Genomic DNA, 27,317 nt, shown 5'->3' with positions numbered 1-27,317 from the left:
AGGTCTCACCTGTGTACAGGAAGCACAATGCACTGTGCTTCTTGGAGACTCTGACAATGGGGCCTGCCAACCACTCCCAATCCCCAGCCTTCTGGGGACTCACCCGTATAAACTCGCTGGCGAACGCTGTCCACCAATGAAACGCAGAGGAAGAGCATATGGGCCCCCTGGGCTAGAGCAGCTGCCTGGGTATTTAACATGTGCACCAAGCCCCCTAAGTGTGCATCCTCCCCAACCCTAACCAAGCTAAGGGGTGTAGAAAGTGGCTGTCACCTTTGTATCCATCCCAGCTGCCCATCCCTAAATGGCCCCCTCAAGGATTGAACTCACAACCCTGGGTTTAACAGGGTGGTTCTCCATGTGCTCAGGGTCGGGGCATGGCAAGGCGCAGCCCACTGTTCGCTTTTACTCTCAAACTCCAACTGGAACAAAGGCGACAGACTTGTCTGCAAGATATTCTTGCTCCAGGAGAAGGATCCGACGCAAATCCTTCACCCTGGCACTTGAGCCTTGACAACAGCTGCCTGTGCCCCAGCCAGGATTAGATCCTAGCTCCTCTCCAGAGGCCTCTCAGAGGGAGGCCTTGTTTAATGACTGGGGCACTGGGCTGAGACAGGAGACCTGAGTTCAATTCCCAGCTCTGCCTCTGACTTCCTGCATGACGCTGGCATCCTCTCTCTGGGCCTTGAGTTTCTGTCTTGCCCCTTTAGACTTCCAGCTCTGCAGAGCAGGGACTGTGTCAGGTGCAGCACAAGGGGGCCCTGCTACCATGGTACACAGAAGAGCAGGACACCACCCCAGCCTGGCTCTGGGGCTCTCTCTCACTCTGTGCTTGTACAGCGCCTAGCACAGTGGGTCTCTAGGTGCTGCTGCAAGGGGCAGGCCCAGACAGAGCAGCTTAGATTTATGCCAGGGTACATGACTGTCGAATCCAGCCCCAGACCTTCACCAGGAATACAGGCTTGGGCCCTAGGTGTCTTTGTACATCAGAGATTATTAATTTGTTTTGTACACAAGAATCTTTTGTACAGCGTCCAGCACACAGGCGTCCTGGTCCTGTGTGGGGCTCCGAGGCGCTCCCGTAACACACCTAATAAACCGTGTTAGCGCCACTCTTACCTCATGTGCGTCCCCCTAATCAAGATGGGGATGTCTGATTTGCAAGGTCAATGGGACGGGTGGGTGCTCAGCCCCTTTGCAAATCTGAGCACCAGGGGCTCCAAATTCACCATCACCCATTTCACTTCCAACTCGAGAGCAACGGCTTGTCCTATGGCTGTTTTTATTAGCAACGTAATAACCCTGTGTAAGCTGCTGTAAGTGCTGAGAACTCAGGGGATGTACAATGCAGGTCTGTAAAATGGGAGTAATGAGTCGCCTCCTTTGTAGACTGATTGATGAGAAGACTTAATTATTTATTATCGTGACAGTGCTCAGGGTGCCAGGGCAGCAGAAGCCCCCCAGCCAAATAGTTTTACCGTTAGGCCTGCAATCTGCAGCCTATTCAATTTCTTTTTTTTACTGTACAATGAGGAAAGGACAGAAAGCGCAGGAGACAGCAAAGGAAGCTGGCTTTATGCTGAGTGCAACTTTCCACTTCCAGCGCTCTGCTGTGGGCGGAAGGGCACCATCTGGTGCCTACAGGTTTCAACTACAGCTGGTTGTAAATTTTCCATCAAGAGTTTTATTTTGGCCAGGAAAATTTTGTTGTTTTTTTTACAAAATGGACATTATCTTCCAAGATCTATTTCCAAGATCTATTTTCCAATATTTGGGCGGGGGGGAGAGGTGTGCAGGTGAAATTGTTTGGTTATCCATGGAAAGTGTCGTTTTTTTTGTTGGCTGATTTTTGGAGGAGTTTTCAATAACACCGCCAACATTTTTCAAAGACGGCTGTTGACAGAAATTAAGTTGTTCACAGGGAAATAATTTCCAGACCCGCCGCAGCTGAACCAAACCATGTCTGATGGAGAGATATGTATCTGTCACCATCCCTCGCTGGAGACTTTCCCGGCCACCAGAATGATCTGACCCAGAGCTTTCCCTGTGCAGGGAATAGGAGAGTCACATGCCACAGAGAGAGAATTCCTGGGGGAAACAGCACCAGGGTTTGGAGGGTGGGGGAAGAGACCTCAGAGTTGTGCAGGGAGGCTGGAACAATGTGTATAGCGGGGTGCTTAGAGCCATTGAGCCAAACTGCAAACCCTGCATCTAATGGAAACCGCGGCAAGCCAGGGGGTGTGGGAGCACCCCTAGTTCCAGCACCTATGGAGTTGACAAATCCAGAGACGCTAACAGAGCTGCAGATGTGGCCATTAACTCTGAATTTATAGAGGAGCATTAGAGGATTCATATCCGAGAGGGCCACTGCCCCAGCTAGTCTGGGGTCATCCCCTCTCATACCAGGGGTCCATCTATTCTGGTAGTGGCCATTGCTCATTGCGTCAGAGGAAAAGCCAACCCTCCCCTCTGCCAGTGTAACTAGCTCTACAGTGGGAAAGAATTTCTCGCTAATCCCCACTATGATTCCTCTAACCCTATGATCAGAGCTTGCAGAGATGGCTATAAATGCTATTAACTGGCACACCCCATACCTAGTGACTGTGTCTGACTCCCTGAGGGCAGGGAATCACACATTGGATAAATCTGTGTCTGCTCTTATTGATCCTAAACTGGTTACTTCCCCCGTGATTGCATCAAACTTTGCCCTGTGCTCTCACTATTCCACCTGCTAAAAACAGGGAGGACTCAGCTGCCACTGCGGCCTCTTGTGGTTCTCAGCAGACCCTGCACATTGGTTCCCTGTAACCTTCCAAGTGCACCCACGCGTGACCCACAAGTCTCCGGATGTTACCGAGGTGCCCAACCCACGGAGGACGCAAGTCTGTTACAGCCAATTGATTGAAAACTGAAAACAGATGCAATTTGGGGGTGGGATGGATTTTGAAAATTTGGTTAGTTTTGAAAACTTCATAACCTCCTTTCATTTTTTTCCCAAAAAAATAATTTTTGGCCCAAAATGTTTGGTTTTAAATTTTTCCCATTTTCACCCGTTTCCCCTCTTTTTTTCGTTTATTGGCATGGAGAGGGGGAGTAAAAACCCCAGAACATTTTGAAAACTCATTTTTAAAATTTGGTTTCAAGAAGGCAACTTTTCAACAACATCTTCATTTGAAAACATTTTTGATCAGCCCTAGGCTCAAGCTGGAAAGGTGCAGACTTTTAGCATCAGAAGTGCCTTCTGGGTCCTCCCAAGGATACTGACCCAATGGCTGAGAGAGACCCATGGAGGAGCTGACAGGAAGTGGACACAAAGATAAAAGGAATATAAATTAAGAACAGAAGAGCGGGGGAAAGTAAAAAGATTAGTGTGATGTTTACAGTGTCAAAGGGCTGGACCTTGGCTTGCATCTCTGTCACCACCAGGAGGCAGTGCTGGCTCTCTGCACTGACCTGCAGGTTCAGGCAGTGTGGCTGGGAGGTGGCTTTGGTCCGGTCTCTGCTCACGGAGGTGCAGGCTTTTCACAGATGTAGTAGCACTCGTATGTGCAATGCACGTCGTTCCACTCCCCATAGGTCCAGACGTGTGCACAGTCCTCGTTCTGGTCACTGTTGTTGGGCTCCCCCTCCTTCCAGTACCTAAACACAGCGGGACTGCAGCTGGAGTGGCAGGAACGGGGTGCAGGGGACAGAGCGGGGTCAAAGCAGGAGGTGGGCCTGAGCCACACACCATGGGGATTTGAAGCCGGTGTTTCCTGGAGTTAGGGGGACGGCTGGCTCAGAGATTGAAATGTAGGCCCATTGCTGGTGAAAACCATCAGCCTTATACACCACGGAAAGTTGGACATCAACACCCCATGTGGCTTCCCATGACCTGATTTTACCCTGATGTGGCCCAGCCCCACGCCTTCGGGCTCTCTCAACAGACACAGAGGCTGTTCTGCAGAAGGAGGCCTGCGGCATTAAGGAAGAAGGAGAGCGGTAGCCAGCAGGGGTCAGCCCCACACTCACGTGAAACCGGTTGTGGAGTCGCTCCCGTCGATCCATTTCCACTCCCCTTCTGCATTCCGGTCTGAGAGGCCGATCCAGAAGCGCTGGTTGCGTGTCCTGTACATGATAAAATTCTACGGCCAGAAGGGGCGTGGGGGAGGAAGCACAGAGTCATCTCCTTTACCAGGATCAGTGCAATTTTACTCTCCGTTTGCATCACAGCAGAAGTGGGGCTGGGGAAGCCATGTCTATTCAATGTGTCACACACCCCACAGGGCTCTGCCGCTACATGCATCCAGGGACCCATAACAGAGCATGTACCACTCAGGGCCAGGGTCTCAGTGACGTCCCCTTTGCGTGGCTGGCACAAAGAGCACAAAAGCCTTGGACTGCTAATGGAGTTGCTCCTTCAGCTCAAGTGGTCGAAGCCTGTGCTTTCAGCCACGTTCAATTCCCACTGGCCACCCACAGCAAAGAGTTGTGATATGTGTAGCGATGGGGACCCACAGGAGGGTGCTGCAGAGTTAGCTGGGGGAAGCGGCTAGTTCCCTGTGGGTGCTAAGAATGCGGGAATGACAGAGAGGCCCTGAGAGACGGCAAGCCATGAGAAAGGAGCTCAGGGGCTTTCCATCCAGACTCTCGTCTTTACCTGCTTGGCATGGCTGTTAATGATGGCCAGGAACGAATGCTTCTCCTCACACAGCTCCTTCGCCCTCTGCCAAGATGTGGCATGCAAGGAGAAATAGTAACATTTCCCGCTGAAGTATTCCCATTCCCGGGCCTCAGGTCCACACGGGAACACTGGAAAGGGGTGGGACCAGCTGAGTCAGAGACACGTGTGGAAATGACAACATGACCCCAGCTCTGCAAGGACCTGACTTCCAAAACAGTGGTTATCGCTGGAAGTGTCCAGTCGCAATTCTACAGGGGTTTGCTTCTGTCTAACAAACAGGAGAAAGCTGGGGCCTAGGCTCCGAAGCAAGGAAATGGCTCAGAAACTAGGACGACCCCACCCCACCCCGTGTGCAGGGTGATGCGAACCAAAGAAAATCAGAAGAGGTAAAGCCCCAGAATTTCTGCTTGGGGACGGACCTTACAGCAGGGTCCCTGGTGTTAGGGTCTGAACAGACACTCTACAACGAATGATCACAGCAGGGAGTGGCAGCTGTGGCCAGAAGGAGCGAGGTGTCCGCAGGAGGGCAACCCAGGGAGGTGGGCAGAGCCGAGGGCAGGGGCGGGAAGAGGAATATGGGACGGAAGAGGCTCCTGCAGGGGCAGTGGACCTTGGGGCGGACACAGCAGAGGCAGCAGGAGTCGGGAGCTGGGGAGGAGCAGGGGGGAGGGGGCACAGGGCAGTGCCCTGCACTTACATTTGAAATTGTTGCTGGAGTTATTCAGCTCCTTGCGCATTTCATTAAGTTGGGAAGAGAGCATTGAAACTAAAATCGGGGTGGGGGGGGGGAGAGAGAGAGAGAGAACGCCAGGTTATCTGACCCTGATGCCACCCTGTTATGTCTGAGTGACATTGAGTCATCTTTGGGTTTCAACACCCTTTACCCAGCGAGCTCACCAGCACTTGCGTGTGCGAGAAACACCTTCCAAAGACTTATTTACTCCATAGGGAAACCCAAAACCATGCCCTTACAGCCAATCACAGGGCAAGGTGATCTGGGCACCTTAATGCACTAATTCTCCCGGGTTTACAACCTGGTTCATCCTGGAATAAGAAGCAGGATTTAACAGGTTTGGTGGGAAACAAACACACCTTGGGATACACAAAGAAAAAAACTGCCATTAGACAATCCCCAGTGGGCACCAGAAATTCCAGGCAGATTTGCAAAGGCTGCGGTGGGTGTTTCCAAGGGTTTGTCCCCCAGAGTAAGCATTGGTGCCCTAGGGGAGCTATGCTGTCGTAGCAGCGCTGGTGTGAAAGGTGACTAGAGACTTGCACAACATCAGTGCAAAAATCCACGCCCAGAAAAGTCCCAACATGAAGCTCTGGGGATCTGCCTGGCCCTGGGGTTATGGCCACGTTCTGTGTGACCAAGGCAGCTAGGATGTGTCTCCTTTTTGGGCTGGTGAGTGCTGACGGAGTAACCCTCTTGCTAGTACTCAGCATGCCAGCTATGTCTGGCAGAGCACCCCCAGCGCCAGCAACAAGACCTCAGTGTGAGGCAATGGAAGGGTTAAACAAGTTTGACCTAATTTATCTCCCACCCCTCCGCCCCCTCAGCCCACCAGGGTCCTTTTGAGCAAGGCTTTAATTTACCTTATTGATGAAGATAATCAATAGAGCCCATTCTATAACAATGCTAGAGTGCCACACCTTCAAAGTCACGTCACCTGCCTCCCCTCGCCAGGTAGAGAACAACATACAATACCACCCCCACTTTGCAGCTGGAGAGAAATGGAGACACAGAGACGGCGAGGGCCCTGCTACCGAGGTGGACAGGCAGGGGACAGGGTGGCACTCAGGAGATGGGATTCTATTCCCAGCTCAACCCCTGGCCTGCTGGGAGAGCCTGGGCAGTTACTTCCCTTCTCCGTACCTGTTTCCCTTCCCACCCTGTGTCAGTTTAGCCTGAGAGCTCTGCCAGACAGGGGCTGGCTCCCTGTGTCCACGCAGCACCCAGCACAGGGGGAATCTTGGGTGAGCTCTTTGCTGCTGGTAAGACAAAGAAGAACAAGGACACAGAAGGGCTCAGTATCAGGGTTTGACCCCAGGGCTTCTGAGCACGTCTCTCTGAGTCCCCCCAACTTCCTTCCTCATCAATGACGTGAAACGTTTCAACTCCCGAAGGCCCCACGCAAGGTACCTCTGGAGAGCGACACCACAAACAGGATGACAATCAGCAGGTAAGAAAGTGCCAGCAGCACGTAGACTGTGAGGGAGGATCTCAGCTTCTGCCGGAGGAAGTTCCTGTCTTTAGAACAGAAGAAAGATTGCGAAGGGTCACAGACTGACAGGTTCGCAGCGGCTCTGGTGCTGCTTTGCAGGAAGGTCCCATTCATTGTTTAAAAAGGGTTGATAAATGATTAACCCTAAATTAGATGATTAATTGCTTGGTATAGAGATCGATAGGGCATTTATAACTACAACTTACAGCTATCTATCAGCTTTTTCTTCTTAGCCACACTGCAATAGTGTCTGGGAGCCCTGATCCTGGATCAGGACCCCAGTGTGCTGGGCACTGTATGTTATTTATTAGGTGTGTTATGGCGTCGCCTAGGAGCCCCAGTCATGTATCAAGGCCCCATTGCGCTAGGCGCTGTACAAACACAGAACAGAGAGACGTGCCCTGCCCCAAAGAGCTTATAAGCTTCTAACCATTCATGGGACACACCTCTCATGACCGTAACTTCCTTATAAGGGCTGGTAATAATCTCAAACAATGGAAGGGTTTAAGCTTCCATTCAGACTGTGACCAAGTATCCAGTGTTACAGTTTTGTTTAGCATGTGCCCTCTAGAGGATTATTTTTTCCCCATCGTTAACTGATGTTTAACAAACATTCCAAATTCATCCCAGGGCGATTAGGCCTGTGACTCAACCTTTGGAGAGGGGCTGCACACTCTGGACGTCGTGACCGGTTTAAGACAATTTAAGGGGGGCTCCGGTTTTCAGACAATGCTGAGTGCCGAAACAACCCAGCCCCTCTGAGGCGCCTCGAGTCGGACCCTCACAGTCCTTTCAGAAGATCAGGGCCCATGAGTCTTATTCAAAGCAGTAACATCTCTATAGAAAGGCCACTTCCTTCTCTCACCGGCCAACAAACTATTTCCCTTTCATTGAAAAGCATAAAATACAGCTCCCAGCAGGGCTCGTCTCAAACAGCCCAGCACAATTAGCACTAATTAGCCCGCCTGTCAGAACAGAGAGGCCAAAGACTGAATTGGCCAGAGACGCTCGTCTCCCTTCTTGCAGGTCAGGGTGAGGAAAGATTTCTCTGCTGCATCTGTTCAGCAGCAGCAGAGAGCACACTCCTAAGAATGGCCACACTGAGTCAGACCAATGGTCCACCCAGCCCAGTGTCCTGTCTTCTGATGGCGGCCAGTGCCAGGTGCTTCAGAAGGAGTGAACAGATCAGGGCAATTATCAAGTGATCCATCCCATCGTCCAGTCCCAGCTACTGGCAGTCAGAGGTTTAGGGACACCCAGAAAACTGGGGTTGTCCCCGGCCATCTTGCCTAATAGCCACTGATGGACCTATCCTCCATGAACTTATCTAGTTCTTTATTGAACCCCGTTATACATTTGGCCTTCACAGCACCCCCTGACAATGAACTCCACAGCTGACTGTGTGTTCTATGAAGAAGTACTCCCTTACGTTTGTTTTAAACCTGCTGCTTATTCATTGCATTGGGTGAGGCCGGGTTCTTGTGTTACATGACGGGGTAAATGACACTTTCTCATTTTCTCCACACCCATCGCGGCTGGCTAGAGCGCGATCGTATCCCCCCCCCCCCCAGGTTAGTCGTCTCTTGTCTAAGACGGACAGTCCCGGTCTTTTTAATCTCTCCTCAGATGGAAGCTGTTCCAGCCTCCTCGTCATTTTTGTTGCTCTTCTCTGTACTTTTTACAATTCTGATATATCCTCTTTGGGATGGGGTGACCAGCCTGCAGGCAGTATCCAAGGTCTGGATGTACCATGGATTTATACGGAGGCATGATGCTATTTTCTGCCTTATTCTCTCTCCCTTTGCTGATGGTTCCTAACGTCCCATTGCCTTTTCTGATGGCTGCTGCACATGGAGGGGATGATTTCAGAGAACTCCCCAAAGTGGCTCCAAGATCTCTCCCCTGAATAGTAAGAGCTAATTTAGACCTCATCATTTTGCATGGAGAGTTGGGATTCTGTTCTGCAATGTGCATTACTTGGCACTTGTCAACACTGAATGTCATTGGTCATTTTCCTGTCCAGTCAGCCAGTTTTGTGAGATCCCTTTGTCTCTCTTCCCAGTCAGTTTTTGACCTATCTATCTCAAATAATTTTGTATCCTCTGCAAACTTTGCCACCTCACTGTTTACCTCCTTTTCCAGAGCATTTATGAATATGTTGCACAGCCCCAGCCCCAGTGCAGATCCCTGGGGGACCCCGTTATTTACTGCTCTCCACTTGGAAAATTGACCATTTATTCCTACCTTTTGTTTCCTATCTTTTAACCAGCTACTGATCCATGAGAGGACCTTCCCTCTTACCCCATGACTGCCCACTCATCTGGTCCAGAGACCCGTTTCAATCTTTCCTCCCATTCCTGAGCTATTGGATGGAAGGGAAGGAAGAGGGCTTACCTCTAAAAATGCGCAGCTCATCTTGAAGCCTTTCCTTGTCCATGCTGTAAATGATGACTGGGAGGCAGAGGTGGCTTTAAATGGCTTTAGAATATGGCCAAGTGGAACCCTGCTCCCTGAAATATCTAGACTAGAGAATTCACAATTCCACTAGGAATGTTAAATCCAGAGGTTAATGTATAACCTGCAGTGCTCACACCATGTTCCAGGTAACTTGTCCTCTAGCCCTGGCTGTTTGGATTGCTTCCATTTCAAACGTGGTCCTGATAACTCCTCTGCTCAAACAGACTAAAAGGTCTTGGTTGGCCAACCAGCTCATTCTTTCTATTCAAAACTCTCTTAGTCAATTTTAAGTTGTGCAAGAGCAAAAATACAAGAAGCCTGGTTCCTGAAGCTGCTCCCCTCATGCACGTAAGAAAAAAAGCAGCTTGATCACAAAAGCAACAACTCAGGACCTTCTTTCTGGAAGAAAATCACAGCACTCTTGTCTTCGGAAAGCAGTTACTAAGCACTCGCAGAGTTGTTCCACACAGAACTGGCGGTGTCCCAGTGGACATGTTTACACAAGAAGATAAAATGGATCCCAGGCTGATCATTGTCCTACAGATATATGTATTATGGAGCTATCGTCCTTACTTTGTAATTAAAGCATTTTCAGTTCTAGGTACCCAATTCCCCTGCCCTTTGTGCAGTCATTTAATTTGGTGCAACATGCAATCAGATCAGAACGGTAGTGTCTTGCACTCCATTTGCACGGTATAAATGCCTGCACAAAGGGGCAGGATAAAGGAGGATCACGTCCTAAGTGCTCTTTCAACCCCTTTTCCAACTCTCAAAAAAGCTTCGTTTGAGCCCCAAATCTCACGTGCTTAGTAAGCGTCTCATGGTAATTTGTAACGTTTGAGGTCACTCAACATTTTTGAATGATGGAACTTGGAAAAACAAGTAGCTTTTCACTGTGAGATCTCAACTGTCACTTGTCTCTGGACTCCAAGACATCTTGTTGCAAAGACATTGGGTTTATTTTACACCTCGGTGTCCAGTACAAACACACATGGGCCACAGCTCATCTTTCAGGAGTAATTTTTAAAAAAATATTTACTGATATAACTAAGCACAAAAGGCAGTTAGGTGCCTAAATGCCTTTCACAGGCAATAGGAGTTATTTGTCTACCCACCACTTGTGCCTTTAATAATCTTGCCCCTTGAGAAATCTTGGGTGGTTTGTTTGAATTCTTCCATTTTTTTCTGTGCTGTATCTCACTGTAAAATTTAACTGCTTCCAGCTAAGTCACAATTCATCTAGTGAATGTTTTATATTCATTTAAAGTCGCTGTCCGGATGCAATTCTTGATATAATGCTCATTAACATATGGCTATATTTGTGCTGTTTATTATTAGTCATTATTCGTACTGTGGTAGCACCCAAAGATCCTGTCTCAAATAGGAACCTTTTTATGCCAGATGACGTACAGACACACACAGTAACAGACAATCCTTGCCCTCATAGCTTACGTTCTAAACAGACAAGGCACACAACGGGTGGGAGGGGAAACAGAGGCACAGAGAAGGAGAACTGCCTTTCCCAAAGTCATATGATGCTCACATAGACTAAACAGGTTTCAGAGTAACAGCCGTGTTAGTCTGTATTCGCAAAAAGAAAAGGAGGACTTGTGGCACCTTAGAGACTAACCAATTTATTTAGTCTCTAAGGTGCCACAAGTACTCCTTTTCTTTTTATAGACTAAACAGTGGTATCTACAGTCTCGGCAAGTTGCCAGCACAGCTCTAGGACTCCTGTGATACCCAGACTCCATACATTCTTGCAGCTGAACGGTCTGATAGTTAGTACATGAAACGTAGAATTGCTGTTCCCTTGCCATTCCATGCTTAGTATGTGCATGTTCCGCAGGTGCCCTGGGATAGAAAACAATCTCCGTTCAGAAACTGGCAAGTTGGGACTTACAAATATTAAATTACACTGTTTAGCACACGGTGCTGGCAGACTGCAAATATCCCAGTGCTAACAACTGTAGTGAACATTTCAATTCCAGCAGGGGGGCTGGAACAATGTTTTATAGTGAGGGTGCTGAGAGACACTGAACCAAACTGTAAACCCTGTATGTAATGGAAACCACTTCAAGCCGGGGGGACCCCTATTTCCAGCACTTACAGATTCCAGAGTCCCAGCCTGGCCCCATTGAACTGTGGTAAGAGCTGGACTGACTGATTTTGCTGTGTTCTTGATTTTCATTTTTGCCAATTTGTTTTCATGTCTGTAGTTAAAAAAGGACCAGATGCCCCAGTGGCAGACGCTACGGAAGGTAACATAGTTCCTTGCAGCCTTTACTCTAGCTTAAACCTTTGTGTTTGTGATAAACATGTAACAATAGGTGTGACGCTTCCCAGGGTGCCTAGGTTGTGAGGTCCCTTGCTACCACCTCTGCTTAGCATGAGGAAGCCTTGTCTGTGCCAGCTCGGAGTAAGCTCCACACACCCCTCCAGCCATGGAGGCACTCCCCTCTAGGCCTACGCAGGCCCTGCTCTCTCTCCAGTTTAGCGATAGAGACACTCTAATCCCTGTGTGTCACTCTGGAGCGACCAGCCCCTGGTCCATTGGACACCTACAGAATTCACAGATCCCATGCTACCAAAGACATGGTACACACCAGCTTACCCATTTCCCTTCAGATCACACTCTGCTTAACATTCAGCACAGAGATATGTTAATAGGGACAGCAGGTAAAAGTTTATTAAATAAAGAGCAGAGATTTCAATGATCGCAAGCAGAGGTATTAGAAACTAATGGTGACAAGTAACATAAAATGATAACACACATTCTAGAACCTAGAAGACTTCGCTAGTTACTATCCTGTCTTCTAGGATTGCGCACCGGCATTTTTCAGCCAGTAGGCTGTAATCCCTTTTCACTTAACAAGCCACACACTCAGCTTGGCTACTCAGTGAAGAATACCTTGTGTCTCCTTGCGGTCTCCGGATATACCAGACTAACTCTTCACTGTGTTCCCTCTTGTAGATTTTGTGATTTCCTATAGACTTTGAAATCTTGATTAGCTGGTAGCTCCATATGCAAATAGACTTATATTGTAAGATATGCAATATACTATGACCTCTTAGGGAGATAAATGTCTACTATCCCCTGCCTGACCAGAACTTATCGCCTTCTAGTAACCTGTCTTAACTTATACACCCGAAGAACCCACATTTCAGTATGAATACATAACTTTGTATATAATATGCTTACATACATTTCACTGTGATTATGACCAGTGAGCTTTCAGGAGAGACCTCACATGCCACCCTTTGGTGAATTACTATGCATATGCCTGACCCAGAGAATCCTTGAAACCCTATGCACCCCCTCTGTGTCCTCTGCCAGCTGGCACCAAGGGGACAGTGAGGTATTAAACAAACAGGCTTGGAACCATTCCCTCTCACTGCTCTCACCACTATTTCCCTGAATTTTGCACTGGTCATATTTGTGTATGAGCACAAAGACACAATGTCAGCCCAGGGCCCGCAGGGCAGTTGTTGCCAAGATGCACATGGGTTCAGTGCCTTCCCGGCACTGAACCCATGGGTTTCATCACATGGGTTCAGTGCCTTCCCGGTTTGTTGTTTGACCTAAAAGCTTCTTGCACAACCTTTACCTTGAAAGGAGGAAAACAACCGATAGACAAATTTGTTGTTTATATAAAAACATAGGCCCGCGATGGGAGGCTTAACTGAGAAGTTAGCCCGTCTGATGTATTTTCCAGACCACAAGTTGATGAATACACTAGGGAATTCACCAATTTAGCAGCTGTGTCTCACTTTCTTCTCATGCACCTGCCGGACAAGCAGACAATCTTGCCAGGAAAGAAATGGCAATTTGAATCAAAATCACAGGCCAGTGGGTTGGAGGGGCATTGAGAGAGAGAGTTGGATCCGGTGATACTGCGAATGCCAGACCTTTCACTGGGCCTACGTCATGGCATCTATTCACTGTGATTAACGTTAGTTATAAACTCATCACATGCACTTCTGTATTCTAAGCAGGGCCAGCTGGCTCTTCTGTCCCGTGGCAGAAGGCTGCCCAGCTGTTAAAGAAGATTAATTGACTTGCATAGGTATGGACAGCACCTATCTGTAAACCCAAAGGTTTAACCAGAGAAGACAAGTTGTTGTTAAGAGACGTCTCACTACGGAGCTCACAATTGTCACAATCCTTTCCTCTGGAGCCAATTTTTAAAAGATATTTATGATGCTTCCTGGGTGTGGCACTGAACCCCATATTCTTCACAGTGATGTTATATGATTATGACATAATTATGATGTATATTGTGCAAGTCATGTGACATGTCATTGGAAAAGTTATGATTTGTGTGCATGTTATCATTTTTGTATCAAACTATGAATATTGACTATGTAGCTGTATTTCAAATGTAGTTACACCTTGATAGCGCCCATTAGACAAGGTGCTTTCAGTCTAGAAAGGGGGCAGTGGCGGATTAGCCATTGGGCCTATGGGGTCCATGTCCAGGGGCCCTGGCCAACTTGGGGGCCCCAGAGACCCTGCGCCCCGACCCCACTCCCTGGAAGCAGCACCGGGCGGGCATGACGGGGGAAGCTGGGTGGGTGGGTGGAGGGGAAGCCCTCAGCACCCCAACCCCACTCTCTGGCAGAAGCGCCAGGTGGGACAGGAGAAGCCCCAGAGCCCTGACCCTGGTCCCTCGCAGAAGCGCAGGGGGTGGCGGGGGAAGCCCTTGCACTGGGACCCCCGCTGTGGCCCCAGGACTGCAGGAGCTCTTGCTACCTGCCTCAGCCTCAGGCCTGGGGGAGCTCTCACTCCTTGCTGTGGCTTGGGGCCCTGGTGGGGGGGAGAGACAGACAGAGCTTCTCTAATTTTAGGGCAGCGGGAAGCGGGAGTGCAGAAAGTACCAAATGGGTTGCGAGGCTGCACTGGGGGTGTGTGGAATGGGGGGACACTAGATAGAACAGGAGTGGGGCCCCAGGGAAGGGACAGAAAAGGGTGGGGCTGCAGGTGAAGGGGGAAGAAATGGGTCTCTCCATACAACACAAGCAGTATCACTGAAATGTTAAAAACCACACGTCGACTGTTGCCACATTTCAGTCAAAATCTGACAGCATGAGACGACTTTACAGATCTAAAAGCATTTTTATTTTATAAATACATTTTACATTTGATTACAGATAACAACTCAGCAGATTCAAAACCTCAGTGTGTCCCAGAATGGAAACTTCATAACAGCTACTGTTTTAACATCAGCCCAAACTTGCTAACGTGAACTCAGGGCTTTGTAACAGCAGGTAAAGAGGAGGGAGTATTTAAACAATAGAAGGCACAAGCAGCCATGCACAGCAATGTAACCCAACAAACCAGGTGCAGGATCTGGCTGCTGGCAGCCTGCTAATATTATTCAAATATAATACCTGAGATCTATGCTTTAGTTATTCACATACATTTGGGTTCGGTCTATGCTACAGTTAGGTCAACGCAAGGTGGCTTACGTTGCTCTTATTCGGTCAGCATCTACCCTATAATGATGCTCCTGATGAAGTAAATCACCCGCTACGTCAACTTAATAATTCCACCGCCACAAAAGGCGTAGCACTTAAGTCAACATAGTTATGACGATACAGTGTCAGTGTAGACACTGTGTTAATTACGTCAACTTTAATGGCCTCCAGGAATGTCCCACAATGCCACACCACTACCGCTCTGGTCACTGTTTTGAACTCCACTGTCTGGTGGCCAGGTACTCGCCACGTACCTTTTAAAGCCCTGCGAATTTTGGAAATCCCATTTCCCGTTTGCTCAGCATGGAGAGCTCACCTAGCATCTGCCCAATTGATCTTGCTGGTTCCACGCAGCAAACACACTCCTGCCTGGAACACACAGGATGTGCTGCATCCCCTGGGTCTCCGGGGAGAAGAAACTGAGCAGGCACAGCTCCGATCCAGCCACAGACATGTAGGTATCTATGGCCAGATGGCTTGGGACAAGGTGGAGAAGGGCTACAACAGGGAAACACAGCAGTGCCACATGAAAATCAAGGAGCTGCGGCAGGCACACCAGAAGGCAAGGGAGGCGAACAGCTGCTCAGGTGCAGAGCCAGATACGCTGCTTCTACAATGAGCTGCATGGCATCACTGGCGGCAAGTCCAGCACCCCCCAAGGGCCCTGTGGAATACTCTGGAGGAGTCAGAGTCATGCACCAAGAAGACCAATGGCATTTTGGGGTGTATAAGTAGGGGCAAAGCAGATCAAGGGATGTGATCGTTCCCCTCTATTCGACATTGGTGAGGCCTCATCTGGAGTACTGTGTCCAGTTTTGGGCCCCACACTACAAGAAGGATGTGGAGAAATTGGAGAGAGTCCAGCGAAGGGCAACAAAAATGATTAGGAGTCTGGAACACATGACTTATGAGGAGAGGCTGAGGGAACTGGGATTGTTTAGTCTTCGGAAGAGAAGAATGAGGGGGGATATGATAGCTGCTTTTAACTACCTGAAAGTGGATCCAAAGAGGATGGATCTAGACTATTCTCAGTGATAGCAGATGACAGGACAAGGAGTAATGGTCTCAAGTTGCAGGGGGGGAGATTTAGGTTGGATATTAGGAAAAACTTTTTCACTAGGAGGGTGGTGAAACACTGGAATGCATTACCTAGGGAGGTGGTGGAATCCCCTTCCTTAGAAGTTTTTAAGGTCAGGCATGACAAAGCCCTGGCTGGGATGATTTAGTTGGGAACTGGTCCTGCTCTAGGCAGGGGGTTGGACTAGATGATCTCCTGAGGTCCCTTCCAACTCTGATATTCTATGATTCTATGACCACTGGAGTGAACCCTGAGTACAAGGTGCTGGATGAGGAACAGCAGTAGGAGGAGAGTGGGGGACAGGCGACCGGGGGATCAAGTGGTGTGGCAAGCCAGGACCTCTTCCTGACACCAGAGCAGTTGAGCCAGTCCCTATCATCCAGCACCGGCAAGCTTGATTCAGGGAAAGGAACCTCTGGTAAGTATGATGTTTGCTTCAGTATTGCAGGCACACATCTGTTCATGTTTTTAATCAGGTTAGAAGAGATAGTGAAATAACCATACAGGCAGAGTTGCTATCTGCTTCTCATTCTCCTGTACAGTTAGACAGAGGGGGGCCCCATGGAACAGTTTGTTTATGTGCACCGGGATGTCCCGTGCGTCCTCTACAGAGACCTCAAGGAAACTCTCCTGGAAGTAGGTTGCAGTCCTCTGCTGAAGGTTTCTGGGGAGGGCTGCCTTACTTCTTCTGCCATGGCAGGACACTTTCCCACGCCACTCAGCAATTAATTCAGCAGGCATCATTGCAGTACACAGACTAACAGCAGCCGGACACGTGCAGGAGCCGTTTCCTTTCTGCCTCTGTTACCTTCAGGAGCAAGATACATGATAAAGTCTCCACTGCCTGTGGGAAACAGTGACAGTATTCACCTCAACTGCCCCATCTGCTTATACTGATGCCCATGAGCTACCCCAACTTATAGTCCCAACTCGCCCTGCCCCCCAGGATGTACTCATCATGCCTGGGACTGCTCCCCAGGTCTGTGGATCCCAAGGAGAAGTGAGAATGTTGTGCTTGTAACTTGTGGGGATCCAGGGCCGTGAACGCATTCACAATAGGACCTCTGCAGATGTGTGCCTGCAATGCTGAAGCAAACACTCTGTCCACTGTTTCTTTTGCAGCTGCAAATGTTGCCTTGAAGGTCTTTCCATCCACACTGGCAGACCAGCGGGGCCAGACAGCAGGAGAAAGACGAGGACAAGGGAAGACATGTTGCAGGAGGTCCCATAAGGTTCTGCTGTGTCAGATTCCAGGCTTGGAGGGTGATGCTCAGGGACAGAATGCAGAGTGATCGCGAGGACAGAAGAAGCAGAGAGGAAGCAATGATGGTGCTCCTCAAGGAGCACACAGACATGCTGTGGTCTCTGACTGAACTTGAGGCTGAACAAGTGTGTGCTTGCCTCCCCCTGCAGCACACAGACAAATGCATTCCGGGACCTCCTTATACTCCCCCCCCCATTCCACGTACCCTTGGGGTCACAGCAGAACGCCCACCACTCCACCCCTCGGGACAGGACACAAGCACAGCCGCACATGCACCGACCTGTGTGGCACATGGTTGGTGTCTGTGTTTGTGAAATAGACGTGATGGGTTCTTTCCCCTTAAAGGTTCTGTTCCCTGCATTTAAAAGTGTGTGTTTGCACAATCCTTTGTCCACTTCCTACTAGGCATGTTTTGGAGTATGCTCACAGCACACCAATGTGGCTAATGCCTTTTGACCTGAGTTAAATTTGGTCTAGAGTCCAAGGTTTGGGTAGACAAACCCTTTTGTGCATCAGGATGACAGCTGACTTACTCCCTTGTGCTTGGGGATAGTTCACCTGTTGCCTGATGTTTAATGTGAGACAGGGTTAAACTTAAAAGAGAAACCCCTACGGCCAAACTGCCTCTAATCTAAATAAGCTCATAGGGCCACCGTTCCTCATATGCCACCCATTCACCGGGCCTTGCTATTTTCTTAGTAGGAGAAGGTGAGGGGTCACTTCAGGAGCCCAGCCAAGCAGACGGCAGAACTGAATTTCTGCTGGCCTGTTTTCAGGTGACACAAGCTGTCTGGATGGTTCTCATCCTACACTGCTCACCTAATTGTTTTAGCCAGAGAAAATTCTGCCTTCAGTCAGATAAATGCAACGGCCACTGGGAGTACAACCCTGTCCAGAAGCAGCAATTCTGGGAGTTATTTCAGGGGTGTGAACACCCCACAGCTCACCCTTGTGCGTTCCATACAACTCCCCATTGTTAATGTTTCGCCTCAGAGCGTGGGTCAGGGAACACATCAGAAATGGCAGTTTGGCAAACTTGCCTGAATTTTACGTATTTCCTGGTCTTCCAAGTCACTCCCATCTAAATTGAGATTCCTTAACTGGGGGAGTGCCTGGCACACAGCAACAATGGCATCAGGGGAAAGTTTAAATCTGGACTCAAGGCGGAGGGTTTCCAAGCACTTCAAGGCTGCTAAACAAGCCAGGCCTGCATCTGTTATGGAACAAGTGTTGCTGAATTCCAAAGAGCGGAGCTGTTTCATGTGACGCCCGATGACGTGAACAGCAGCATCTGCAATGACACATTTGCGCAGAACCAGGCATTCCAGGTCCTCCAGATACGGAGCTGCTCTCTGAATCCCAGCGTCTGTCAGCCGGTAGGTTTCAGAGAGCTTCAGTGTCCTTAGGCTGGTCTGAGATGAGATGTTAAGCAGATGCTGATCAGAAAAGGCGGAGACGTTATGGATCATGAGATGCTGCAGTTGTGGCAGGACCCTGGGAGTCTCTGGAGAGACAGATCTTTGGAACCACACAGTAGGAATCTCACACCAGCTCAGCTTCATGCTCTTTAGAGAAGATGGTATACAGTCATATGGGAGCCGACGGAGGTCAGCCTGTGTCAGGGACAGGTGATGGAGGCTGGGACACTGCTTCCCGAGTGCCTGGAACAGTGCTGGGGAAAGGAACTCATGCTTTCTCATTGAGTAGAGCGCTCCTCTCACTTTCAGTATCCTCAGGCTATTGCACAGGTACTGCTTTAGCAGGTGCCACAGGATCTTGGAGCTGATCTGAGCACAAGAGAGCAAGCAACAAAGCACTTGGCACCTTGACAAGACAGGGAACAAACTCAACAGAAGCAGTAAATGAGCAAGGAAAGGCCCATCCCTGCTCTTCTTCATATAGATCTTTCCCATTCATCTAAAAGGAAGATACAGTAACTCCTCACTTAATGTTGTAGTTATGTTCCTGAAAAATGTGACTTTAAGTGAAACAATGTTAAGCAAATTCAATTTCCCCATAAGAATGAATGTAAATATGGGGGGTTAGGTTCCAGGGAAATTTTTTTTGCCGTACAGTACTATAGTTGGGAGGTGCCCCCCCTTACCCCACACAGGCACAGCCCCTGGCACTGGGGACAATGAGTCAGGCAAGGAGGCTAGGAGAAGCACGTTGTGCAGCAGCAGCTTCCCCTACTCTGCAAGTACCAGGGGCGGGGGACTCAACCCTCGGCCAACCCACTCCACCCCTTCCCCCAAGCCCCCACCCTTAACTCGCCTCTTCTTCCCTCCTCCTCCTCCCCCTTTACTCCGCACACTGCATCCTAGCTCCTCCTCCCTCCCTCGCCTCCTGCCCACGGCAAGGGCAATCAGCTGGCTTGCGGTGTTCAGGGGGCAGGAGAGAAGAGTGAGGAGCAGTCCACGGCCTCCCCGCTCCCTCCCCTGCCTCCTGCCCGTGGCAATCAGCTGGCTTGCGGCGTTCAGGTGGCAGGAGAGAAGAGCGAGGACAGGGTGCACGGCCTCCCCCCTCCCTCCTGTCTGCGGCAATCAGCTGGCTGGCGGCATTCAGGAGGCAGGGGAGGGAGCGGGAGCCTGCACTTGGCGTCCTGGCTCCTCCCCCTCCCTCTTGAATGCCGCCAGCCAGCTGATTGCCAAAGGCAGCAGGTGGGGGAAGGCGCGGTCTGACAGCAGGTGGGCAGCGCTTGGGGGGGCATAGGGGGGCTGCCAGCTGTGGACAAAGCAGCAGTCGAAGCATTGCACAACTTTAAATGGAGCATGTTCTGTAACTGAGCAGCATCGTAAGGTCAATACAACGTTAAGCGAGAGGACGGTAAGTGGAGAGTTACTATACTCCACACCTGTAGGGTAAGCCACAGGCACGACCCTGCAGTGTATCTCCTCTTACCCTGACTGCTGCAGCTCCTTTCCCTGTGAGCAACCTCAGTCTCTGCTCTCCACACTCCAGCACGTGTCAGATGCTGTGGCTGCCTTCTCCTCCACATACACAGTCTCTGTCCTCAGAGACCACCCCTGACTCTAGAGACCTATTTAAAACAATCCTCCTGGTTTTAAATGCTCTTCAGAAACTGGCCCAGCTGATCTCATGGCCTCTCTGCCCATCTAACACTAGCCTCTGCTACGCAGCTCCCTCTCCCCTACCCCCACCGCCCTTGCCCCATATGTACAAGATCTGCCCCTGGATATCTTCCTAGCTTCTCCTCTTCCTTCTCTCATTTCACCATCTCATGTTGATTCCCCGATGCAAGCGTCTGGTCCCCACAGGCCCCTCTGCCCCTTCTCCTGGGACAGCCTTTATCAGCCCCCTGGAGTGGTCTCCATTGGGAGACACGCTGCAGGGACACAGCTGGGCTGGTACCTTGTAGGGCATTAAATCCACATGTCTCCAGAGCATCTTGTCCTGTACCAGCCTACGCCAGCGCCTGCAGACCCTGTGGGAACAGCAGCAGGGCAAGTTACGATCCCAGCAGCAGCATCCATGCTCAGTTTTGTGGGAGGCACAGGGAAGGAGCTCACCCACCTGGGGGGGGGGGACATGGAGGCGCCCCCTGGACCAAACTACCTGTGTGGGGGAATCCCCATCATGGGGGCAGGCAAGGATTGGATCCAACCGCCTTGGGAGAGGGCTCCCCATCGGGGGGGGGGAAGGGAGCGGGCTGGGCCGAGCTACCCCTGTGGGGGGGTCCCCATTATGGGGGGGGAGGGAGCGGGCTTGGCCTGGGGAGCTGAGCCACTCGGGGGGGAAAGCAGGGGCGGGTTGGGGAGAAGGGGTTGTGGGGGGCCAAGCCGCCCTGGGGGGGGAAGGGGGTGGGCTGGGCCGGGGTTGGAGAAGGGGGGTTAAGAAGGGGGGCTGAGAGAGAAGGGGGGCCCGAGCCGCCCCGGGGGGAAGGGGCCGGGCCGGGGTTGGAGAAGGGGGATTAAGGAGGGGGAAAAGGGGGGGGCTGAGAGAGAAGGGGGGGCCGGGCCAGGCGGGAAGGGGGCGGGGTGGGCCGGGGTTGGAGAAGGAGGGTTAAGAAGGGGAGAAGGGGGAGGCTGAGGGAGAAGGGGGGGCCGAGCCGCCCCGGGGGGGGAAGGGGCCGGGCCGGGGTTGGAGAAGGAGGGTTAAGGAGGGGGGAAGGGGGGGCTGAGGGAGAAGGGGGGGCCGAGCCGCCCCGGGGGGGAAGGGGGCGGGCCGGGGTTGGAGAAGGAGGGTTAAGGAGGGGGGAAGGGGGGGCTGAGGGAGAAGGGGGGGCGGGGGCGGGCCGGGGGGGGAAGGGGGCGGGCCGGGGTTGGAGAAGGAGGGTTAAGGAGGGGGGAAGGGGGGGCTGAGGGAGAAGGGGGGGCCGAGCCGCCCCGGGGGGGGAAGGGGGCGGGCCGGGGTTGGAGAAGGAGGGTTAAGAAGGGGAGAAGGGGGAGGCTGAGGGAGAAGGGGGGGCCGAGCCGCCCCAGGGGGGGGAAGGGGCCGGGCTGGGGTTGGAGAAGGAGGGTTAAGGAGGGGGGAAGGGGGGGCTGAGGGAGAAGGGGGGGGGCGGGCCGGGGGGGGAGGGGGATTAAGGAGGGAGAAAGGGGGGGGCTGAGGGAGAAGGGGGAAGGGGCCGGGCCGGGGTTGGAGAAGGAGGGTTAAGAAGGGGAGAAGGGGGGGGCTGAGGGAGAAGGGGGGGCCGAGCCGCCCCGGGGGGGGAAGGGGGCGGGCCGGGGTTGGAGAAGGAGGGTTAAGGAGGGGGGAAGGGGGGGCTGAGGGAGAAGGGGGGCGGGGCCGGGGGGAGGGGGCGGGGCCGGGGGGGAAGGGGGATTAAGGAGGGAGAAAGGGGGGGGCTGAGAGAGAAGGGGGAAGGGGCCGGGCCGGGGTTGGAGAAGGAGGGTTAAGGAGGGGGGAAGGGGGGGCTGAGGGAGAAGGGGGCGGGGCCGGGGGGGAGGGGGCGGGGCCGGGGGGGAAGGGGGATTAAGGAGGGAGAAAGGGGGGGCTGAGGGAGAAGAGGGGCCCGAGCCGCCCCGGGGGGGAAGGGGCCGGGCCGGGGTTGGAGAAGGAGGGTTAAGGAGGGGGGAAGGGGGGGCTGAGGGAGAAGGGGGGCGGGGCCGGGGGGAGGGGGATTAAGGAGGGAGAAAGGGGGGGGCTGAGAGAGAAGGGGCCGGGCCGGGCCGGGCCGAGCCGAGGGGGGGCTGCGCCCTCACCGGGCCCCGCGCAGCCGCTCGTGCAGGGGCAGCAGCCGCAGGATCTCCAGCAGCAGGGAGTCGGGCAGCGCCCCCAGGCCCCCGGCCGCCGCCATCGCCAGACACTTCCGCTTCCGGACCCACTGACTTCCGGCCGCTGGCAGAGCACTTCCGCTTCCGGGTCAGCCTCGGCAGCGCTCTCCGCGGGACTGACGGGCGGCGAGCGCGGCGGTAGGTGCCGGGGGCGTCTGGGTCTCCCCCCCCCCGCCCCCCCCCCCGCGGCCCGGGCTGGCTCCGCCCCCCCCCCGCGGCCCGGGCTGGCTCCGCCCCGGGAAGGGACCCCCCCCCCGCGGCCTCTGCCCCCCCCCTGACGCCTCTCGCCTCCCCCCAGGCCGGCGGCATGATCGAAGTTGTCTGCAACGACCGGCTGGGCAAGAAAGTCCGCGTGAAATGCAAGTATCCGGCGGGCGCTTCCCGCAGCGCCTCGGCCCAGCCCGGCGGCCCCGGCGCCTCGCCCCGGGGGGGCGGGGTGGGGCAGGGCGGGGGGGGCTATGTATCGCCCCGGGGGGGCGGCGGGGTCAATGTCTCAGCGGGGCGGGGGGGTCCTGGCTCGGTCCAGGCGCTCGCTCCGTGGGGGGGCGGGGCAGGGCGGGGGGGGGCTATGTATCGCCCCGGGGGGGCGGCGGGGTCAATGTCTCAGCGGGGCGGGGGGGTCCTGGCTCGGGGCAGGGCAGGGGGGGCTATGTATCGCCCCGGGGGGGCGGCGGGGTCAATGTCTCAGCGGGGCGGGGGGGTCCTGGCTCGGTCCAGGTGCTCGCTCCGTGGGGGGGCGGGGCGGGGCAGGGCGGGGGGGGCTATGTATCGCCCCGGGGGGGCTGCGGGGTCAATGTCTCAGCGGGGCGGGGGGGTCCTGGCTCGGTCCAGGCGCTCGCTCCGTGGGGGGCAGGGCAGGGGGGGGCTATGTATCGCCCCGGGGGGGCGGCGGGGTCAATGTCTCAGCGGGGCGGGGGGGTCCTGGCTCGGTCCAGGCGCTCGCTCTGTGGGGGGGCGGGGCAGGGGGGGGCTATGTATTGCCCCGGGGGGGCTGCGGGGTCAATGTCGCGGCGGGGCGGGGTGGTCTTGGCTCGGTCCAGGCGCTCGCTCCGTAGGCGGGAAGGTAGTTTCCTTAACCGCGGGGCTCAGCACGGAGGACACGATCGGCGACCTGAAGAAACTCATCGCGGCTCAGACTGGGACCCGGTGGGACAAAATTGTGCTGAAGAAATGGTAAGTGGGTGAACGAAAGGCAGGGGCAAGGGAAGGAGACACCTTCGCTGGCTTGATGCACTCGGCCCCTGGGGAAGCTACAGATTTCAGGGTCATTTTAGCTCTTCATCGGCCCAAGGCAGGTAAACTGAGCTCTTTGCACTTCCCTGCATGTGGGTGCCTGTCTGATGCCGTCTTCTGCTACAATCCACCCCCACACATACCCAGAGATGGCTGCATGCGAGGTCATGTGTCTCAATAGTTTGTGATGCACTCTGGGATGGAAAGCTGCATATGAATGCAAAATCTTAAAGAATGCAGCAGAAAGGGCGATCCTAAGGAGAGGAGGCCTGTGGCGCAGACTTCCAGTGAGTGTTCGTTTAAGATTTCTTTTTAGGTTCTGAATTTGTTAATTCTCAGATGTTTCACGTTCTGTACCTTCCCCCTTGTCCAATGTTCCCGGAGGCTCCACTAAAACCTCTCACTCAACAAAGTCTCAGGGGCAGGCCAGCAGTCTAAACTTTGTAAATAATGACAAATTATTCTGGATGAATGCTACTGAGTGAATTTTCCTTCATATTCTCACCTGTGGTAACATTCGACTCAAAATTTTTACTTGGTTCTCTCTTTATTTCAGAATTTCCTGCTGTTCCCCTAACTGGGGATGGATCACTTGATGATTACATGTTCTGTTCAGTCCCTCTGAAGCACTTGGCATTTGTCACTGTCTGAAAACAAGATACTGGGCTAGATGGACCTTTGGTCTGACCCAGTATGGCCATTCTAACTTCTGTATGTGAAGTTATTATATATTTAACACTGTAACTGCACACAGGCAGTCTCTTCTCTTTCCCCACGGAATTCATGATTGGCATTTGTTAAAAAACATGGTTTCAGAAACCTGTCGTGTAACATTTCAGTGATTGATTTTCTAATGTAGTAACTGATACAAGCAAACCTTTGAGTACTATCACAATTGTTCTATTCTTATTGACTACGCTTCCTTTTGTTAATTCTTGTATTGCACTTCTGTTCTTGATTAACTTCCTTTTTAAAATGTTTGTGCAGGTACACAATCTTCAAGGACCATGTATCACTGGGAGACTGTATCCTTGAACATTAGAATAGCCCAAGTAAACTGCAGCTTCTGAGGAAACCGTTTGTCTAGTTAAAATAAAGAATGGGATAGTTATCACTTACAAGATCCACAACCTAAGTAGTGGAGTGACGGGCACATTATAAATACACAGCTAGACAGAGACCTTTTCTAATCTGACATAGTTGCTTGTCACAAACCAGAGGTCTTGCTTATCAGCTTGGGTACTGGTGACTGATGGTATTGGGAGGCCATCATAAGATAACTGGTGAATCTATAGGAAAACTCCCTTACTAAATTGAGTGGGGTAGCATATGATGGGGACTAATTTGCTGAGTTAAGATACTGCTGTTTCTAGCATTGATGCTTACAATGTCTCATATGACCCATGTTCCCTTCCATAACACTAGTAGTTTAGCTTGTCCATTTGGGACTAGTAGTAAAGTGGGAAGGAGAATTCTGTTGTTGAGAATTTGTACAATGTATCATAATGAATAAATTTGCTGCTGTAGTTTATTTTGAATTAGTGAGCTGGTAGAAATGTAATGCCTTCTTCCATTTGAGCATTTCCTGTGAAATTTCCTTTAACTCATTCCTTCCAGATGAAATCCATGATGGCATGAACCTGGAGTTATATTATCAGTAGCCTTGACTCTAGCTGCAGTTGCATATGGCAGGCATCACTTTTCTAATATAAAACTTGTCTATAAACTTTATTTCATGTAAGGTAAACATTAAAAGTCAAGTTGTGCATGTAGTTTTATCAGATGTCTTTAGCTTTGATGGCAATAAAACTATGTGCAAACTTGTAGGAAGGTTGATTTTGTTTTAAAAAATTGTTTGTAATAAATGTCTTCTGAGAACTTCAGTGTCCTGCTCCTGGCTTTTTAAGTCAGAAGAAATCTCTCTTCCTCAGTAATTACCACAGCAGCCCTAATTAATGCACAACTCCCATCACGTTTGTTTTTATAACAGCTTCTGCCCAAGCTGTGGGCATCCTGTGTTGGTAGGTACTATAACCTTATATATGCTCTACCTTATCATTCTCACTGAACCTTCAAGCACAACCCCTTCCCCCCACCACCCAAAAAACCTCTCAGAACTGTTCATTCAGTTCTAAACGTAAATGATTGGCTAGGATCCTGAAAATTTACATCAATGAGACATGATTGACAGCAAGAGTGAGAGGAGAGCAATTGATTAAGAAGCACTTTAACAAATAACAATAGTAATAATAGACTTCATTCTTAATTCAGACAGTCTCCTGGTTTCCATGGTAAAATCTGTCTGGTAAGACTTCTCACAGCTGTTATATTTATCCCCTTGTCACCCTTTTCCTGGCTCCTTTAGCATAATTTTTAACTAGACCCACCCTGTACGTCCTTTTACTCTGAGATAGCGCGTTAGTCTGTATTCGCAAAAAGAAAAGGAGTACTTGTGGCACCTTAGAGACTAACCAATTTATTTGAGCATAAGCTTTCGTGAGCTACAGCTCACTTCATCGGATGCATACTGTGGAAAGTGTAGAAGATATTTTTATACACACAAAGCATGAAAAAATACCTCCCCTCACCCCACTCTCCTGCTGGTAATAGCTTATCTAAAGTGATCCCTCTCCTTACAATGTGTATGATAATCAAGGTGGGCCATTTCCAGCACAAATCCAGGGTTTAACAAGAAGGTCGGGGGGGGGAGGAAAAAACAAGGGGAAATAGGTTACCTTGCATAATGACTGAGTCACTCCCAATCTCTATTCAAGACCTCTACTGGGATAACGAACCAGTTGCATCCTCAGCTGCACAACCTGAACTATCTTCTTGAATTCCTATCTCATTGCCTGGACCTTTGGTGCTTCACTTCCCTCTATTTTACCTGTACTGACTTCTCCCCCTGTCTTCTAAATTTTGGTTATTCATCCCTTTGAGCTCTATTTAATTATGCATCAATGGAGTTCCTTCCTGCTGCTCTGTGTAGAAACCCTGAAAATATGAAACAAGAGAATCAAAGATCACCTAGCAGTTCACAAAGCAAAAATGGAAACCAATTTAACGACCAAACAAACATATAGCACTTCTCCCATGATGCTTTTCATCCTGAATCCAAGATGTTTTCTAAGGCTAGAAATTGGTTTAAAATTTGAGAAAGGTAATGCTTCCGGGTGTATTTTGGGGAAAACACGTGCTTGCTAATAGTCATGCGATGCCCCTTCTAACGCCAAACAGCCACTTTTCCTCTTTAGTTTGTACTGCAAGCGACTAGCACCTCCCCCGGTGCCTCGGTACAGGAAGCCCCGAGAGCAGCTGGCTGCGGCGTGCTCTGCTTGTCCCTCCCCGGGTTCCATCCGCGTCACGTGGGCCTGAGACTCGGAAATCGCTTCCGGGATCATTGCGGCCTGTCGCCTGTAGCCAATCACTGATCTTCTCCGCCAATGAGACAGGGGCTGGCTCGGGGGCGGGACCTCAGCTGTCTCTGAACCAATGGGAGCCAGCGGGGGTGGGGCCTCGGTCTCCCTTCCGCCAACGGGAGGCCGAGGCGCCAGGCGGCGGGGGCGTGGCCGGGCGGGGTTGGGCGCGGGAGGCGGAGCGGGCGCGGCGGAGGGAAGATGGCGGAGGAGGAGAAGCTGCCCTCGGGCTGGGAGAAGCGCATGAGCCGCAGCTCAGGTACCGC

The 27,317-nt window shown here is 51.6% G+C and overlaps 3 protein-coding genes across 3 annotated transcripts; 1 reads left to right on the top strand and 2 right to left on the bottom strand.

The window, feature by feature from the left end:
- Nucleotides 1–3,503: 3,503 nt before the first annotated feature.
- LOC144929563 (hepatic lectin-like) lies at nucleotides 3,504–9,325 on the bottom strand. The gene is made up of 6 exons (XM_078849464.1): nucleotides 9,283–9,325; nucleotides 6,807–6,914; nucleotides 5,361–5,429; nucleotides 4,640–4,791; nucleotides 4,012–4,124; nucleotides 3,504–3,639 (listed from the first exon to the last, which is right to left on the bottom strand). Exons 1-6 carry the CDS (start codon nucleotides 9,323–9,325, stop codon nucleotides 3,504–3,506), a joined length of 621 nt encoding a protein of 206 aa, XP_078705590.1.
- A 5,163-nt stretch (nucleotides 9,326–14,488) lies between these two features.
- Nucleotides 14,489–22,459, bottom strand: LOC144929577 (F-box/LRR-repeat protein 12-like). The gene is made up of 4 exons (XM_078849526.1): nucleotides 22,331–22,459; nucleotides 20,538–20,610; nucleotides 18,202–18,952; nucleotides 14,489–16,741 (listed from the first exon to the last, which is right to left on the bottom strand). Exons 1-4 carry the CDS (start codon nucleotides 22,423–22,425, stop codon nucleotides 16,659–16,661), a joined length of 1,002 nt encoding a protein of 333 aa, XP_078705652.1. The 5' UTR covers nucleotides 22,426–22,459; the 3' UTR covers nucleotides 14,489–16,658.
- On the top strand, nucleotides 22,443–25,513 carry LOC144929576 (ubiquitin-like protein 5). Its single transcript, XM_078849525.1, has 5 exons — nucleotides 22,443–22,540; nucleotides 22,701–22,765; nucleotides 23,492–23,575; nucleotides 24,623–24,660; nucleotides 25,253–25,513. The coding sequence occupies exons 2-5, from the start codon at nucleotides 22,710–22,712 to the stop codon at nucleotides 25,294–25,296; spliced, it is 222 nt and encodes a 73-aa protein (XP_078705651.1). The 5' UTR covers nucleotides 22,443–22,540; nucleotides 22,701–22,709; the 3' UTR covers nucleotides 25,297–25,513.
- The last annotated feature ends 1,804 nt before the right edge of the window (nucleotides 25,514–27,317 follow it).

Source organism: Lepidochelys kempii, chromosome 20 (assembly GCF_965140285.1).
Source record: "Lepidochelys kempii isolate rLepKem1 chromosome 20, rLepKem1.hap1, whole genome shotgun sequence".
NCBI lineage: Eukaryota > Metazoa > Chordata > Testudines > Cheloniidae > Lepidochelys > Lepidochelys kempii.
The sequence above is the reverse complement of the archived record's forward strand: the minus strand, read 5'-3'. Positions and strand labels throughout refer to the sequence as shown.